Source organism: Arachis stenosperma, chromosome 2, assembly GCF_014773155.1.
Source record: "Arachis stenosperma cultivar V10309 chromosome 2, arast.V10309.gnm1.PFL2, whole genome shotgun sequence".
NCBI classification, from domain to species: Eukaryota; Viridiplantae; Streptophyta; class Magnoliopsida; order Fabales; family Fabaceae; genus Arachis; species Arachis stenosperma.
Window position 1 is genome coordinate 106474450 of NC_080378.1, and position 18420 is coordinate 106492869.

Below are 18420 nucleotides of genomic sequence, written 5' to 3' on the forward strand. Positions count from 1 at the left end.
GGATTCGTTTACTATTTCTCTCGCCTATACCAGGCAATCCTCGAGTCTTTCCGCTTGCTAATAGGTAAGTTCAAGCATCATCTGCTTTGAATAAGTGCATCACCTGCTAATAACACAATCAATATCAATATACTAATATACCAATGTCCGGTCCGGTTTGGTTCCAACCGGTCTGGTCCATTCAAACCGGTCTGGTCTAGTTGACCCGGTTCGGTCTAGTCGAACCGGTTCAATCCATTAGAACCGTTCCAGACCTGTCGAACCGGTCCGGTCCATTCCTCATGCTAACTAATCAATCTGTCATATTATTCTATCAAACATTGTATCAAAACTACATACCTGCATTCATATACTCAGGAAATTCCGGTGTATGCATGGTCTCCAAATCCAGCGAGCGCATGAAAGTAGGCTCAACAAACGGATGCTGGTTTACTAGTGCATTTGCCACATCGGCCATATCTGCCTGCATAGTGTCGTCGGCCTGATCTCCATCTCCACCCGGATCAAGGCATTCATAATTACTTTCGAACTCCTCCTCACTATCACTATTATAATTTTCCAGCTCAATATTCCGGTCTGCTTCTGACTGCTCAAACTCAATATACAGCTCGATGAATGATATCTGTGAGCGAGTTTCCAAGTACACTGAAAACATATCTTGCATGCTCGCTTCATCTGTTACATATTTGGTTTGAAACTGAACGAATCCACCAAATACAGATACTGGGTTCCTGTACAAAATGCACGATATTCTCCTACATATTTGAGAATCCATCTTCTCAGAAATTACACCTTTTAATTCTTCAAACGACAACGTAAATGGAATAACAATATTCAATGGATTTTCATACACAAATTTTAAACCTTCAGCTGTTTGTAATAAAATCTGCCCATGATAATAAATCTTTAACAATACTCTATTATCCATTATGATATACTCACAGAAAACACTCTCAAACTTGTTGCAAATAGAATCTTCAAACAATAAACATGAAAGCTGGTGCCGAAATAATGAAGAAGAAGAATGAAAGCTGGTGCCGAAACAATGAAGAAGAAGAAGAAAGAATTAAAGAGGTTTCAGAAGAGAGACTAACAAAAAATGGACACTTCGGGTAATGTTGAGGTATATATAAAACCATAAATCGGACGGTCCGACCGCATGCCAACAGTTAAATTTTATTACGCTCTGAAATCGGACCGTCCGATTTTGATAACCTTAAAATTCAAAATTTTAAACATGCATCAAATCGGACCATCCGATTTAAGTTCCCTAAACCAAAAATATCTCAGCCTCATGTAATCGGACGGTCCGATTACTATGCTAGATATTTTCCCTCACTCACAAATCGAACCGTCCGATTTGTGCACCCCCTTCTCCAACAAAGAAATCGGACGGTCCAATTTCTAGTCCCTATTCAGCTAACTAACGCCGTCACATTACTGTATTATCTCCTCAAAACATCATAATGTTGAGTTACACACGTTACTTTGTCATATGAAAATTAATGAGCTAATTTTTGTGTCTCTGTCCTTTGTATTTTATTTTTGAGTAAATACCCTTTTCGACCCCTGTCCATTTTGAAAATTGACTACCTGATGAGCGGATAATTTGTACGCTTTTTGGCATTGTTTTTAGTATGTTTTCAGTATCTTTTAGTTAGTTTTTATTATATTTTTATTAGTTTTTAGTTAAAATTCACTTTTCTGGACTTTACTATGAGTTTGTGTGTTTTTCTGTGATTTCAGGTATTTTCTGGCTGAAATCGAGGGATCTGAGCAAAAATCTGATCCAGAGACTCAAAAGGACTGCAGATGCTGTTGGATTCTGACCTCCCTGCACTCGAAGTGGTTTTTCTGGAGCTACAGAAGCCCAATTGGCGCGCTCTCAACGGCGTTGGAAAGTAGACATCCTGGGCTTTCCAGCAATATATGATAGTCCATACTTTGCCCAAGATTTGATGGCCCAAACCGGCGTTCAAAGTCACCTCAAGAAATTCCAGCGTTAAACGCCGGAACTGGCACCTAAATGGGAGTTAAACGCCCAAACTGGCATAAAAGCTGGCGTTTAACTCCAAGAAGAGTCTCTACACGAAAATGCTTCATTGCTCAGCCCAAGCAGACACCAAGTGGGCCCGGAAGTGGATTTTTATGTCATTTACTCATCTCTGTACACCCTAGGCTACTAGTTTTCTATAAGTAGGACCTTTTACTATTGTATTTTCATCTTTGGATTATTTTTAGATCCTTTGATCATCTTCGGACATCTAGTTCTTAGATCATTGGGAGGCTGGCCTCACGGCCATGCCTAGACCTTGTTCTTATGTATTTTCAACGGTGGAGTTTCTACACACCATAGATTAAGGTGTGAAGCTCTGCTGTACCTCGAGTATTAATGCAATTACTATTGTTCTTCTATTCAATTCCGCTTATTCTTGTTCCAAGATATCACTTGTTCTTCAACTTGATGAATGTGATGATCCGTGACACTCATCATCATTCTCACTCATGAACAAGGTGACTGACAACCACTCTTGTTCTACAAGCATATGAGGCTTAGTGAATATCTCTTGGATTCCTGATAACACGATGCATGGTTGATCGCCTGACAACCGAGTGCTCGCCTGACAAACGAGCCAGCCATTCCGTGAGATCAGAGTCTTCGTGGTATAGGCGAGAACTGATGGCGGCATTCAAGAGAATCCGGAAGGTCTAACCTTGTCTGTGGTATTCTGAGTAGGATTCAATGATTGAATGACTGTGACGTGCTTCAAACTCCTAGCAGGCGGGGCGTTAGTGACAGACGCAAAAGGATCGATGGATTTTATTCCGGCCTGACCGAGAACCGACAGCTGATTAGCCATATGCTGTGACAGAGCATGGGAACATTTTCACTGAGAGGATGGGAGGTAGCCACTGACAACGGTGAAACCCTACACGAGCTTGCCATGGAAAGGAGTAAGAAGGATTGGATGAAGACAGTAGGAAAGCAGAGAGACGGAAGGGAAGGCATCTTCATTCGCTTATCTGAAGCTCTCACCAATGATATACATAAGTATCTCTATCTTTATCTTTATGCTTTATTCGTTTATCACTATACCCATTTGAGTCTGCCTGACTGAGATTTACAAGGTGACCATAGCTTGCTTCATAGCAACAATCTCCGTGGGATCGACCCTTACTCACGTAAGGTATTACTTGGACGACCCAGTGCACTTGCTGGTTAGTTGTGCGAAGTTGTGTTTATGCCATGGTGTTGAGCACCAAGTCTTTGGAGCCATTACCGGGGATTATTTGAGCTGTGAAAAGTATTGATCACAATTTCGTGCACCACTACCCACCCCCTGTCCTTTATAAATTATCAAATCGGCCCTTATACATTTACTCCGTGATACCAATTAGCCCTTGAGTTGGTTTCTCCGTTCAAAGTCGACGGAAAATGCTGAGGTGTAACATGCTATCCGTGACGTGGCTTTGGATCATCAAACGTGGATTGCTCTGTAAGCATGAGGACAAATAAGCCCCTGTAGACTCAGCAAAGCGACGTCGTTTTAAAAAGAAGTCCTTTTGCTCGTTTAGGGCGAAATCTCAGTCTCCCCATTCCTGAACCCTAACACTAGTGACTGAAGCATGAGCGATCCTGAGCAATCTTCAACCTGTAACACACGCCGTGTCTGGAGGAAGAATTTGGTGGGTTCGAGTAGCAATGCAAGTGAGGGCAAGAAGGCCAAGTTCCAGCACCCTAAATGCAAGTGTGGCACCTATGCAGTCATGCAACAGTCTGGGACAGCGAAGAACCCAGACAGAATTTTCCTGGGTTGTTCCAACTATGGCGTAAGTGTGCACCCATCTTCAGTTTATGTAATCAACTTCCTACGTTGTTTAACAAGTTGTATTCACTATAATGGCAATTGCAGATGGAGCAACGTCACTGCAACTTTTTTGTTTGGCTGGACGAGGTGATTGCTAAACGTTCTGGCAATGAAGATGACAATGACATTCAAGGAAGACTGATGTTGATGGAGAAAAGGTTGGAGCAATTGGAATTCAAGATTGAAGATGAATATGAAGCAAAATCAAAAAAATGTAGTAATAGCCATAGTGTGTTTGTTATGCTGGCAATGTTAATTGTGTTAACAGCAGTTGTGTTTGTAGTGTTTTAGGGTATATTGTGTTGCTTTAAGTGATGCATGGATATCTGTTGAGATTTGTGTTAATTTGCTTTGTAATTGTAGATTCTAAATGAAATGAATGTGAATTTTTCTTTGTTATAATGTAAAGACTGAACCCAAGATAACTCTGCACAATGTTGTATAAGGTAAAAGCATAATGTTTATATTCATACTGCTAAGCACAAAGGCATTTACATAGTGAGCCAAAATCATCAGCAAAGGTCTGACTTCACAAAACAGAGAACATGTTCCATATTGTTTAGTGTATTACTTCCAATAACTTGACAACCAAAAAACTTTACACCAAAATATTCATAACTATAACTAGGATTATGTCATTTCTGAATCCTTGGTGGCCTAAACCCATATGTTGGCTTGAATTTGTGGGGTGCATTTAGGCCTGGTGTGGGGATAAACATGAAGGGAGTTGTGGCAGTCCCTGAGTCAGTTGCTCCTTGATGAGCGGATAATTTGTACGCTTTTTGGCATTGTTTTTAGTGTGTTGTTAGTATGATCTAGTTAGTTTTTAGTATATTTTTATTAGTTTTTAGTTAAAATTTACTTTTCTGGACTTTACTATGAGTTTGTGTGTTTTTCTGTGATTTCAGGTACTTTCTGGCTGAAATTGAGGGACCTGAGCAAAAATCTGATCCAGAGACTGAAAAGGACTGCAGATGCTGTTGGATTCTGACCTCCCTGCACTCAAAGTGGATTTTCTGGAGCTACAGAAGCCCAATTGGCGCGCTTTCAACGGCGTTGGAAAGTAGACATCCTGGGCTTTCCAGCAATATATGATAGTCCATACTTTGCCCAAGATTTGATGGCCCAAACTGGCGTTCAAAGTCACCTTCAGATTTCCCAGCGTTAAACGCCGGAACTGGCACCTAAATGGGAGTTAAACGCCCAAACTGGCATAAAAGCTGGCGTTTAACTCCAAGAAGAGTCTCTACACGAAAATGCTTCATTGCTCAGCCCAAGCACACACCAAGTGGGCCCGGAAGTGGATTTTTATGTCATTTACTCATCTCTGTACACCCTAGGCTACTAGTTTTCTATATAGGACCTTTTACTATTGTATTTTCATCTTTCAATCTTAGATCTTTTGATCATGTTTTTATGATTGAACCCTCTTTGGGAGGCTGGCCTCACGGCTATGCCTAGACCTTGTTCTTATGTATTTTCAACGGTGGAGTTTCTACACACCATAGATTAAGGTGTGGAGCTCTGCTGTACCTCGAGTATTAATGCAATTACTATTGTTCTTCTATTCAATTCCGCTTGTTCTTTGTCCAAGATATCACTTGTTCTTCAACTTGATGAATGTGATGATCCGTGACACTCATCATCATTCTCACTCATGAACAAAGTGACTGACAACCACTCTTGTTCTACAAGCATATGAGGCTCTAGTGTTTATCTCTTGGATTCTTTAATCGGGATCTTCGTGGTATAGGCAAGAACTGATGGCGGCATTCAAGAGAATCCGGAAGGTCTAACCTTGTCTGTGGTATTCTGAGTAGGATTCAATGATTGAATGACTATGACGTGCTTGAAACTCCTAGCAGGCAGGGCGTTAGTGACAGACGCAAAAGAATCAATGGATTCTATTCCGGCCTGAACGAGAACCGACAGATGGATAGCCGTGCCGTGACAGGGTGCGTTGAACATTTCCACTGAGAGGATGGGAGGTAGCCACTGACAACGGTGAAACCCTTGCATAAGCTTGCCATGGAAAGGAGTAAGAAGGATTGGATGAAGACAGTAGGAAAGCAGAGAGACGGAAGGGAAGGCATCTTCATACGCTTATCTGAAGCTCTCACCAATGATATACATAAGTATCTCTATCTTTATCTTTATGTTTTATTCATCATCTATACCCAATTGAGTCTGCCTGACTAAGATTTACAAGGTGACCATAGCTTGCTTCATACCGACAATCTCCGTGGGATCGACCCTTACTCACGTAAGGTATTACTTGGACGACCCAGTGCACTTGCTGGTTAGTTGTGCAAAGTTGTGTAGTGATCACAATTTCGCGCACCAAGTTTTTGGCGCCGTTTCCGGGGAATTAAATGTCCTAACTACAGTTTCGCATTTGTTCCCTGCAATAACAGTGCCATGTTTTGATCCGGCAACAACACCAAGTTTTTGGCGCCGTTGCCGGGGATTGTTTCGTGTATGGACAACTGACGGTTCATCTTGTTGCTTAGATTAGGTTTTTTTTTTTCAGAGTTCTTAAGAATGAATTCTAGAGTTTCATGATGATCTGTTGAAGTCTGGCTGGCTGAGAAGCCATGTCTAATCTTATTGGACCGAGGTTTCAACTTATCATCACAAGAGCTTGTTGATTTCTATCAATCTTGCTATTGGAGCAATGATCTGCTAAGGCTTGGCTGGCCATTGACCATGTCTAGTGTTTTGGACCGAAGCTTTCTTTGAAAGCTTGGCTGGCTGTGAAGCCATGTCTAATTCCTGGACCGGAGTCTTAGACTAGCATTGCAATGATTCCTGGAATTCTCATTAAGAATTTTGGTACCTTTATTTTCTTTTTCACATAATTTTCGAAAAAAAAAATCCAAAAAAATTTTTCAAAATCATAAAAACCAAAAATATTTTATGTTTCTTGTTTGAGTCTAGTGTCTAATTCTAAGTTTGGTGTCTTGCATGCATTGTTTATTTGATCTTGGTTCTATTTTCAAATCAATAGTACAGGGAACTGAAGATTCAGAACATGCAGCAGAGGAATTACACAGAAAAAAACTGGGCGTTCAAAACGCCCAGTGAAGAAGGACAGACTGGCGTTTAACGCCCAAAAAGGTAGTGCATTGGGCGTTAAACGCCAGAATGTGCACCATTCTGGGCGTTTAACGCCAGGATGGCACAAGGGGGAGGATTTTGTTTTCAAAATCAATTTTTTTCAAGTTTTCAAAGTTTTTTCAAAATCAAATCTTTTTCAAATCATATCTTTTCAATCAAATGTTTTCAAAATCAATTTCTTTCCTTTTTCAAAGATACTTACTAACAATTAATGATTTGATTGAACATTTTAAGTATGTTGCCTTTTCTGTTGAGAAAGGTTTAATGTTTGAATCATATCTTTTCTTGTTAGGCAAGTCATTAATTTTTAAAATCAAATCTTTTTAAAATTATTTTCAAATCATATCTTTTCAATCATATCTTTTTAAAAGCATAATTTTTTTTATCATATCTTTTTAATCACATCTTTTTCAAAACAGCTTTTAATCATATCTTTTTGATTTCTAATTTCAAAAATCTTTTTCAAAAATTACTTGATTCCTTTTCCACTCTTAATTTTCGAAAATCAATTAGAGTTTTTCAAAAATGTTTTCAAAATATTTCACTTGATTTTCGAAAATTTCTTCCTCTCTTCCCACATCCTTCTATTTATGGAGTACTACTCCTTCTCAATGCACAATTTGAACTCTATCTAATTAAGTTCGAATTCTTCTACCTCTTCTTTCTATTTTTCTGTTCCTTTGACACCTCAAGGAATCTCTATACTGTGACATAGAGGATTCCACATTTTCGTGTTCTCTTCTCTTTCATATGAGCAGGAACAAAGACAAAGGTATTCTTGTTGAAGCTGACCCTGAACCTGAAAGGACCTTGAAGCGAAAGCTAAGAGAAGCTAAGGCACAACTCTCTGTTGAGGACCTGACCGAATTCTTCAAAGAAGAAGAACCCATGGCAGCCGAAAACAACAACAATGCCAACAATGCAAGGAAGGTGCTGGGTGACTTTACTGCACCTACTCCCAACTTCTATGGGAGAAGCATCTCTATCCCTGCCATTGGAGCAAACAACTTTGAGCTTAAGCCTCAATTAGTTTCTCTAATGCAACAGAATTGCAAGTTCCATGGACTTTCATTGGAAGATCCTCATCAGTTCTTAGCTGAATTCTTGCAAATCTGTGACACTGTCAAGGCTAATGGGGTTGACCCTGAGGTCTACAGACTTATGCTATTCCCTTTTGCTGTAAGAGACAGAGCTAGGACATGGTTGGACTCACAACCTAAAGAAAGCCTGGACTCATGGGAAAAGCTAGTCAATGCCTTCTTGGCAAAGTTCTTTCCACCTCAAAAATTGAGTAAGCTTAGAGTGGAAGTCCAAACCTTCAGACAGAAGGATGGAGAATCTCTCTATGAAGCTTGGGAAAGATACAAACAATTGATCAGAAAATGTTCATCTGACATGCTTTCTGAATGGAGCATCATAGGTATTTTCTATGATGGTCTCTCTGAACTATCCAAGATGTCTTTGGATAGCTCTGCTGGAGGATCTCTTCATCTGAAGAAGACGCCTACAGAAGCTCAAGAACTAATTGAAATGGTTGCAAATAACCAATTCATGTACACTTCTGAAAGGAATCCTGTGAACAATGGGACAAGTCAGAAGAAAGGAGTTCTTGAGATTGATACTCTGAATGCCATATTGGCTCAGAATAAAATATTGACTCAACAAGTCAATTCGATTTCTCAAAGTCTGTCTGGAATGCAAAATGCACCAAGCAGTACTAAGGATGCTTCGTCTGAAGAAGAAGCTTATGATCCTGAGAACCCTTCAATGGAAGAGGTGAATTACCTAGGAGAACCCTATGGAAACACCTATAATTCTTCATGGAGAAATCACCCAAATTTCTCATGGAAGAATCAAGAGAGACCTCAACAAGGTTTCAACAACAATAATGGTGGAAGAAACAGGTTTAGCAATGGCAAGCCTTTTCCATCATCTTCTCAGCAACAGACAGAGAATTCTAAGCAGAACCCCTTTGGCTTAGCAACCATGGTCTCTGATCTAATCAAAACCACTCAAAGTTTCATGACTGAAACAAGATCCTCCATTAGGAATTTGGAGGCACAAGTGGGACAGCTGAGCAAGAAAGTTACTGAACTCCCTCCTAGTACTCTCCCAAGCAATACAGAAGAAAATCCAAAAGGAAAGTGCAAGGCCATCAACATGGCCGAATTTGGAGAGGAGGGAGAGGAAGTGAACGCCACTGAGGAAGACCTCAATGGGCATGCACCAACCCCCAATGAGTTCCCTAATGAGGAACCATGGGAATCTGAGGCTCAAAATGAGACCATAGAGATTCCATTGGACTTACTTCTGCCTTTCATGAGCTCTGATGAGTATTCTTCCTCTGAAGAGGATGAGTATGTCACTGAAGAGCAAGTTGCTAAATACCTTGGAGCAATCATGAAGCTAAATGACAAGTTATTTGGAAATGAGACTTGGGAGGATAAACCTCCTTTGCTCACCAAAGAACTGGATGACTTGTCTAGGCAGAAATTACCTCAAAAGAGACAAGATCCTGGAAAGTTTTCCATACCTTGCACCATAGGCACCATGACCTTCAAGAAGGCTCTGTGTGACTTAGGGTCAAGTGTAAACCTCATGCCTCTCTCTGTAATGGAGAAGCTAGGGATCTTTGAGGTACAAGCTGCAAGAATCTCACTAGAGATGGCAGACAATTCAAGAAAACAAGCTTATGGACTTGTAGAGGAAGTTTTGGTGAAGATTGAAGACCATTACATCCCTGCTGATTTCATAGTCCAAGAGACTGGGAAGTGCATGGATGAATCCATCATCCTTGGCAGACCCTTCCTAGCCACAGCAAAGGCTGTGATTGATGTTGATAGAGGTGAACTGATCATTCAAGTGAATGAAGAATCCTTTGTGTTTAAGGCTCAAGGATATCCCTCTGTCACCATGGAGAGGAAGCATAAATAGCTTCTCTCAAATCAGAGTCAAACAGAGCCCCACAGTCAAACTCTAAGTTTGGTGTTGGGAGGCCACAACCAAACTCTAAGTTTGGTGTTGAACCCCCACTTTCAAACTCTAAGTTTGGTGTTGGGAGGTTCCAACATTGCTCTGAGCATTTGTGAGGCTCCATGAGAGCCCTCTGTCAAGCTACTGACATTAAAGAAGCGCTTGTTGGGAGGCAACCCAATGTTATATTTTATCTATCTTCTTTTGTTATTTTATGTTTTTTGTAGGTTGATGATCATAAGAAGTCACAAAATCAATTGAAAAAGCAAAAACAGAATGAAAAACAGGAAGAAAAACAGCACACCCTGGAGGAAGAACTTACTGGCGTTTAAACGCCAGTAAGACTAGCAGGTGGGCGTTTAACGCCCAGTCTGGCACCATTCTGGGCGTTTAACGCCAGAAAGGGGCACCAGACTGGCGTTAAACGCCAGAAAAGGGCAAGAACCTGGCGTTAAACGCCAGAAAGGGCACCAGCCCGGCGTTTAACGCCAGAATTGGCTCAAAACGTGATTTTGCATGCCATTTGGTGCAGGGATGACTTTTCCTTGACACCTCAGGATCTGTGGACCCCACAGGACCCCCACCAACCCCACCACTCTCTCTCTTCTTCACCCATTCACCAATCACCTCAATACCTCTTCCCCAAAAACCCTTCACCTATCAAATCCCATCTTTCTCTTCACCACTCACATCCATCCTTCATATAACCCCACCTACCTCACCATTCAAATTCAAACCACTTTCCCACCCAAACCCACCCTCACTTGACCGAACCCTACCCCCCCTCTCCTATATAAACCCTACTTCACCCCTTCATTTTCACACAACTTAAACATCACTTCTCACCCTCTTTGGCCGAACACAAAGCCACTACCTTCTTCCTCATTTCTTCTTCTTCTACTCTCTTCTTTCTTCTTTTGCTCGAGGACGAGCAAAACTTTTAAGTTTGGTGTGGTAAAAGCGTTGCTTTTTCGTTTTTCCATAACCATTTATGGCATCCAAGGCCGGAGAAACCTCTAGAAAGAGGAAAGGGAAGGCAAAAGCTTCCACCTCCGAGTCATGGGAGATGGAGAGATTCATCTCAAGGGTGCATCAAGACCACTTCTATGAAGTTGTGGCCTTGAAGAAGGTGATCCCCGAGGTCCCTTTTTCACTCAAAAAGAGTGAATATCCGGAGATCCGACATGAAATCCGAAGAAGAGGTTGGGAAGTTCTTACCAACCCCATTCAACAAGTCGGAATCTTAATGGTTCAAGAGTTCTATGCCAATGCATGGATCACCAAGAACCATGATCAAAGTGTGAACCCGGATCCAAAGAATTGGCTTACTATGGTTCGGGGGAAATACTTGGATTTTAGTCCGGAAAATGTGAGGTTGGCATTCAACTTGCCTATGATGCAAGGAGATGAACATCCTTACACAAGAAGGGTCAACTTTGATCAAAGGTTGGACCAAGTCCTCACTGACATTTGTGAAGAGGGCGCCCAATGGAAGAGAGATTCAAGAGGGAAGCCGGTTCAATTGAGAAGGCATGACCTCAAGCCCGTGGCTAGAGGATGGTTGGAGTTTATCCAACGCTCAATCATTCCCACTAGCAACCGGTCCGAAGTTACTCTAGACCGGGCCATCATGATTCATAGCATCATGATTGGAGAAGAAGTGGAAGTTCATGAGGTTATAGCCCAAGAACTCTATAAGGTGGCGGACAAGTCCTCTACCTTGGCAAGGTTAGCCTTTCCTCATCTCATTTGTCACCTCTGTTATTCAGTGGGAGTTGACATAGAAGGAGACATCCTTATTGATGAGGACAAGCCCATCACTAAGAAAAGGATGGAGCAAACAAGAGACCCCTCTCATCATGAGATCCCTGAGATACCTCAAGGGATACACTTTCCTCCACAAGACTATTGGGAGCAACTAAACACCTCCCTAGGAGAACTGAGTTCCAACATGGGACAACTAAGGGTGGAGCACCAAGAACATTCCATCCTCCTCCATGAAATTAGAGAAGATCAAAGAATCATGAGAGAGGAGCAACAAAGACAAGGGAGAGACATTGAGGAGCTCAAGCACTCCATGAGACCTTCAAGAGGAAGAACAAGCCGCCATCACTAAGGTGGACCCGTTCTTTAATCTCCTTGTTCTTTATTTTCTTGTTTTTCAAATTTTAGTGCTTATGTTTATCTATGTTTGTGTCTTATGATCATTAGTGTCTTAGTGTCTATGCCTTAAAGTTATGAATGTCCTATGAATCCATCACCTTTCTTAAATAAACAATGTTCTTAATTGAAAAAGAGAAGAATTGCATGAATTTTGAATTTTATAACAGTTTAATTATTTTGATGTGGTGGCAACACTTTTGTTTTCTGAATGTATGCTTAAACAGTGCATATGTCTTTTGAATTTGTGGTTCATGAATGTTGGCTCTTGAAAGAATGATGAAAAAGGAGACATGTTACTGAGGATCTGAAAAATCATTTAAAATGATTCTTGAAGCAAGAAAAAGCAGTGAATACAAAAAAAAAGAGAGAGAAAAACGAAAAAAAGGGGGAGAAAAGAAAACGAAAAAAAAACGAAAAAGAAAGAAAAAGAAAGAAAAAGAAAAAAATAAAGTTGTGATCCAAGGCAAAAAGAGTGTGCTTAAGAACCCTGGACACCTCTAATTGGGGACTCTAGCAAAGCTGAGTCACAATCTGAAAAGGTTCACCCAATTATGTGTCTGTGGCATGTGGTGGTAATACTGGAAGACAGAGTGCTTTGGGCCACGGCCAAGACTCATAAAGTAGCTGTGTTCAAGAATCATCATACTTAACTAGGAGAATCAATGACACTATCTGGATTCTGAGTTCCTAAAGAAGCCAATCATTCTGAATTTCAAAGGATAGAGTGAGATGCCAAAACTATTCAGAGGCAAAAAGCTAAAAGCCCCGCTCATCTAATTAATACTGATCTTCATAGATGTTTTTGGAATTCATTGCATATTCTCTCCTTTTTTATCTTATTTGATTTTCAGTTGCTTGGGGACAAGCAACAATTTAAGTTTGGTGTTGTGATGAGCGGATAATTTGTACGCTTTTTGGCATTGTTTTTAGTGTGTTTTTAGTATGATCTAGTTAGTTTTTAGTATATTTTTATTAGTTTTTAGTTAAAATTCACTTTTCTGGACTTTACTATGAGTTTGTGTGTTTTTCTGTGATTTCAGGTACTTTCTGGCTGAAATTGAGGGACCTGAGCAAAAATCTGATCCAGAGACTGAAAAGGACTGCAAATGCTGTTGGATTCTGACCTCCCTGCACTCGAAGTGAATTTTCTGGAGCTACAGAAGCCCAATTGGCGCGCTCTCAACGGCGTTGGAAAGTAGACATCCTGGGCTTTCCAGCAATATATGATAGTCCATACTTTGCCCAAGATTTGATGGCCCAAACCGGCGTTCAAAGTCACCTTCAGATTTCCCAGCGTTAAACGCCGGAACTGGCACCTAAATGGGAGTTAAACGCCCAAACTGGCATAAAAGCTGGCGTTTAACTCCAAGAAGAGTCTCTACACGAAAATGCTTCATTGCTCAGCCCAAGCACACACCAAGTGGGCCCGGAAGTGGATTTTTATGTCATTTACTCATCTCTGTACACCCTAGGCTACTAGTTTTCTATATATAGGACCTTTTACTATTGTATTTTCATCTTTCAATCTTAGATCTTTTGATCATGTTTTTATGATTGAACCCTCTTTGGGAGGCTGGCCTCACGGCTATGCCTAGACCTTGTTCTTATGTATTTTCAACGGTGGAGTTTCTACACACCATAGATTAAGGTGTGGAGCTCTGCTGTACCTCGAGTATTAATGCAATTACTATTGTTCTTCTATTCAATTCCGCTTGTTCTTTGTCCAAGATATCACTTGTTCTTCAACTTGATGAATGTGATGATCCGTGACACTCATCATCATTCTCACTCATGAACAAAGTGACTGACAACCACTCTTGTTCTACAAGCATATGAGGCTCTAGTGTTTATCTCTTGGATTCTTTAATCGGGATCTTCGTGGTATAGGCAAGAACTGATGGCGGCATTCAAGAGAATCCGGAAGGTCTAACCTTGTCTGTGGTATTCTGAGTAGGATTCAATGATTGAATGACTGTGACGTGCTTGAAACTCCTAGCAGGCAGGGCGTTAGTGACAGACGCAAAAGAATCAATGGATTCTATTCCGGCCTGAACGAGAACCGACAGATGGATAGCCGTGCCGTGACAGGGTGCGTTGAACATTTCCACTGAGAGGATGGGAGGTAGCCACTGACAACGGTGAAACCCTTGCATAAGCTTGCCATGGAAAGGAGTAAGAAGGATTGGATGAAGACAGTAGGAAAGCAGAGAGACGGAAGGAAAGGCATCTTCATACGCTTATCTGAAGCTCTCACCAATGATATACATAAGTATCTCTATCTTTATCTTTATGTTTTATTCATCATCTATACCCAATTGAGTCTGCCTGACTAAGATTTACAAGGTGACCATAGCTTGCTTCATACCGACAATCTCCGTGGGATCGACCCTTACTCACGTAAGGTATTACTTGGACGACCCAGTGCACTTGCTGGTTAGTTGTGCAAAGTTGTGTAGTGATCACAATTTCACGCACCACTCCTTCAAGTGGAAGTTGTTGCTGAGTTGATGGTTGTGAGTTTGGGGTTGTTGCTTGCTGTAGAGGTGGCTGAACTATTGGGGCTGTGGCCTGCTGTTGAGAGTGGTGCACTGTAGGTACTGGAGGTCTAGTTATAGCTTGCTTGGGCCTGAAATTTGGCACCTGGGGGAGTGCAGTTGGGGTAGCAGGGTTTGAGGGCTCAATATTGGAGTCCACACCCTAAACCACATGAAAACAACTCAGTTTATTGTAAATGCTGTTGGGCCAATTAATTTTATAGTTAAAGAGCATGAATATGTAAAATAACATTACGTCTACTGGTGGTTGGGCAGGGTGTGAAGATTGAGTGTCAACCCTTGTCTCTTGTTGGACTGAGTGAGTGTTAGAGGTCTTAGGGGCTTTTTTCTTTTGCCTTTTTGCTTTACCCTGTGAAAGACATATGAGAAGCAAAGTAAGCACAGCCATGATAGAACAAAAAAATACTTAAGCTAAGGGGAACATTAAGTTCAAACAAAAAACTACCACTGGATCAATAGATGGGGCAGTAACATTTTGGGGAACATTGCTTCTAACTCCTTCCCCGGCCTGTGCAAATAAAAAAATAACAGTCTCATCTACTATACTTTTCAATTGAATAGAGGAAATAACAACTACTACAATGGGAAAGAAAAATATGTAGAAGGCCTCTTACCTGTGCTTCCTGCTGATCTGGAGGTGGCTGTGATGATTGGTTTCCAGTTTGTTGTTACTTTGCCTTCTTTCGTTTTGGCTGCCAATTCGGATTTGCAGGAGCTCCTTTGCAAGTCATGTGGTCGTGTCTCTTTTGCCCACATTTACTGCACGTGACTTGGAAAGACTTCCTCACCTTGTGACCTTGCTGCTGCATTTGTGACTCAGCCACCACATCAACAGCCCTTTTTTTGGTTGGTCTCCCTGGGGGTCTCCTAATGATTGGTGCCTTTGGACGCAGCCTGTTTGTTTCTTCCCAAAACTCCTCAGAATTCATTGGTTTAATGGAGTCCCCATAAGTAGCCCGAACAGCTTCCATTGTAAGCCATTTATGTGCAAAATCCTTTGGTTTCAGCCCTTGTTTCCTTAACCTTGAGATAGCAGCTACTGCATGCTTGCAAGGTAACCCTGGTAGGATAGATACAGAAATGACCTTTACTCACTCAAACTTTACTTAAATAATTGCCAAGAAATGAGCTGATGATTATACCTGTTAGTTGCCAAACGTTGCAAGCACATGTATGTCTTTGTAAATTGACAGCCACTCTGGTCTGGTACCTCTGAACTTCAAACAATACCCTTGCCTCATCCCCAGCCCACTCTACTGTCCACTTATTGCTCTCAGGAATGATGTACTCATCCAGCCTTAGTTGTTGAACTGGAGCCAATTTACCCTTGCATTTGCTTATTCTGTGCTTGTGCCCTGCCATCTTTCGCATTATGTAACTTCGAAGCTCCTCGCACATAGTTAAAATTGGTTTCTCTCTATACTCCACGATCTTGGCATTCCAAACTTCGCACATGTTATTGGTGATGTTGTCACACTTCGGGCCATGGCTAAAGTAAGCCTTCGTCCATGAACCAGGATCAAACTTCCGTAGATACTCCCAAGCAGCTGTGTTCACCTTCTTCACAAGTTCCATTGAGTCTTTGAATTCCCTCATTGTTGTGCTCTTAGCAGCCTTCCAAACCAGCCCTTTTGTGTGCTTGTTCTTAAAGTGCTTGATGAAATTTTTCCATATATGTAAGACACAATTCCTATGATGGGCTTGTGGCATTACCTCATGCAATGCCTTAGCCAAACCCTGCAATAACAGTTCATAAGAACAGTTGAATTAATTTATAAACACAGAACACAAACCATATAACAAAAAGGAAATACAAAGAAAGAAAGAATGTAACCTTCTGCTGGTCAGACATGAAGTTCCACCCATTGGCTCCCACAGAACCAAGATCATCATGCAGGATTGAAAGAAACAATTTCCAGGAATCAGTGTTCTCAGCTTCAACTACAGAAAAAGCTATAACAAAGAAACTATTATTAGCATCCTGCCCCACAGCTGACAACAGATGACCTCCGAAGTACCCTTTTAAGAAGCATCCATCCAATCTAATCAGAGGGCGACAGCCCGCCTTGAATCCTTTCTTACAAGCATCCAGTGAAATGTACAACCTATTGAAGAGTGGACGACCCTCCGGTTGAGGAATGACATCAACCATACCAGTGGATCCAGGATTGCTTCTGTGAATTTCATTTAAGTAGTCATGCAGCTTTCCATATTGTTCTCGCTCCTTTCCAATTACTTGCTCTCTAGCAGCTTTCAAGGCTCTGTATATCATCCTATAATTTATATGGACATTATAGTCCTGCTTCATGTGCTCTAGTGCCTCTTTCGGAGTCATCAGAGGTTGAGTTACCAACCTTTTTACCAGCTTACTTGTCACCCAAGATCTATCAGCCATGTTGCTGCTCAAATTCCTACCACAGTTATGCTCTCCAATGAATGTCTTGATTTGAAAACTGAGACTCTGACTATTATGAGAGCAAAACACCAGCCATGGACAACCTTCCTCAGCACACCTTGCTCTAATCCTCTTTGGCTCATTCTTCAAATACATAAGCTCTTTTCCCTCATATACAAAGTAATCCTTAAGTGCTTGCTTGAACATTGCCATGGTCTCAAAGTGTTGTCCAACCTGAAACTGAACTTCACCATACTCTGCATCCTCATTAAAATCAGGATATCTTGCCTTATGCTCCTCATCTGAGTCAGAAATTGGGGAGTTAAATGCCTCAGATTCATATTCATATGGCTTTTTCCAGGTCTGAGTCCAACTCCTCAGCCACTGGATCTGAATTGGGCTTATCCCTTGCCTCATCATTTGGGTCAACATCACCTGGCCCATTACCTTGATCTCTACTAGGCCCACTGTTTGGCTCATTGTCTGTTTCTTGTTGGGATAGAACATGTTTTCTTTTTCTTCCAACATACCTCTTAGCCTTCTTCTTCTTAGTCCTAGGAGACATGCCCTTATCACCAAAAATACCAGGTGGCACATTCTTCTTCTTCTTAGGTGTCTGTTGTCTAACACAACTCTTCTTCCTAGCACCCTTTTGTCCAGCATCCATTGCCTCTTTCATCCTCACACTAGGCTGCTTCTTCCTCACACTCTTCTTCTGTACATTTACTTCCTCATCACTACTACTACTATCAGATTCTAATCCAGTTGGAGGGGGTTTGTAGGGTTCGTCTTCGGTTGTTTCATATCCGTCATTGGAAGAAGGTGAATCTACCTCAACAACATCAGGGCCATATACTGGTTGACTAACATCATGCTCAAAGTAAATAACCAACAAATCCGACTCCACATTCTCCATCTTTTTATCACACATTTCATTGATTTCCTTATCCCCTTTCAGAACATGCAACCCAGACTCTAAATCAAGGGAACTGCCATCATACCAATACATCTGTTTGTAACTTGTATACCCTAAACCCTTGAACATTTCCTCCAAATCCTTGAAATTAACATAATCTATGTCTAACGGAGGAAATGTCTCAACACTTCCGTCGCGGTAGAACAATGCACCATCTTCATCCCTTTCAAACGAACCCCCATGATGAAAAACAGGGACTATTTCATATGACATCTATTAGAACAACAATGTGCAATAATTAGAAATTAATTAACAACTTCCATCACGCCTCATTTTAACATTTTAGAACATGCATGGGGTGATCACTAATCTAAATCATCATTAACAGTAACCAAGTTCAGAAAAAAAAAAAACGGAGCAACACAAGCTAAC

General features: G+C 41.2%; 1 protein-coding gene across 1 annotated transcript; it reads right to left on the reverse strand.

Moving 5' to 3' along the window:
• Positions 1 to 4176: 4176 nt before the first annotated feature.
• Positions 4177 to 17285, reverse strand: LOC130963397 (uncharacterized). The gene is made up of 7 exons (XM_057889519.1): positions 16512 to 17285; positions 15820 to 16414; positions 15355 to 15737; positions 15123 to 15185; positions 14913 to 15026; positions 14598 to 14819; positions 4177 to 4296 (listed from the first exon to the last, which is right to left on the reverse strand). Exons 1-7 carry the CDS (start codon positions 17283 to 17285, stop codon positions 4177 to 4179), a joined length of 2271 nt encoding a protein of 756 aa, XP_057745502.1.
• Between the last annotated feature and the right edge of the window lie 1135 nt (positions 17286 to 18420).

Coding starts and splice junctions, on each gene's coding strand:
- LOC130963397 (XM_057889519.1), bottom strand. CDS start 17,285: ATGGCAATGTTCAAGCAAGCACTTAAGGATTACTTTGTATATGAGGGA. Junction 16,415..16,511: donor TCATGTCTGACCAGCAGAAG/GTTACATTCTTT, acceptor CTGTTATTGCAG/GGTTTGGCTAAGGCATTGCA. Junction 14,820..14,912: donor CTGCCCAACCACCAGTAGAC/GTAATGTTATTT, acceptor CATGTGGTTTAG/GGTGTGGACTCCAATATTGA.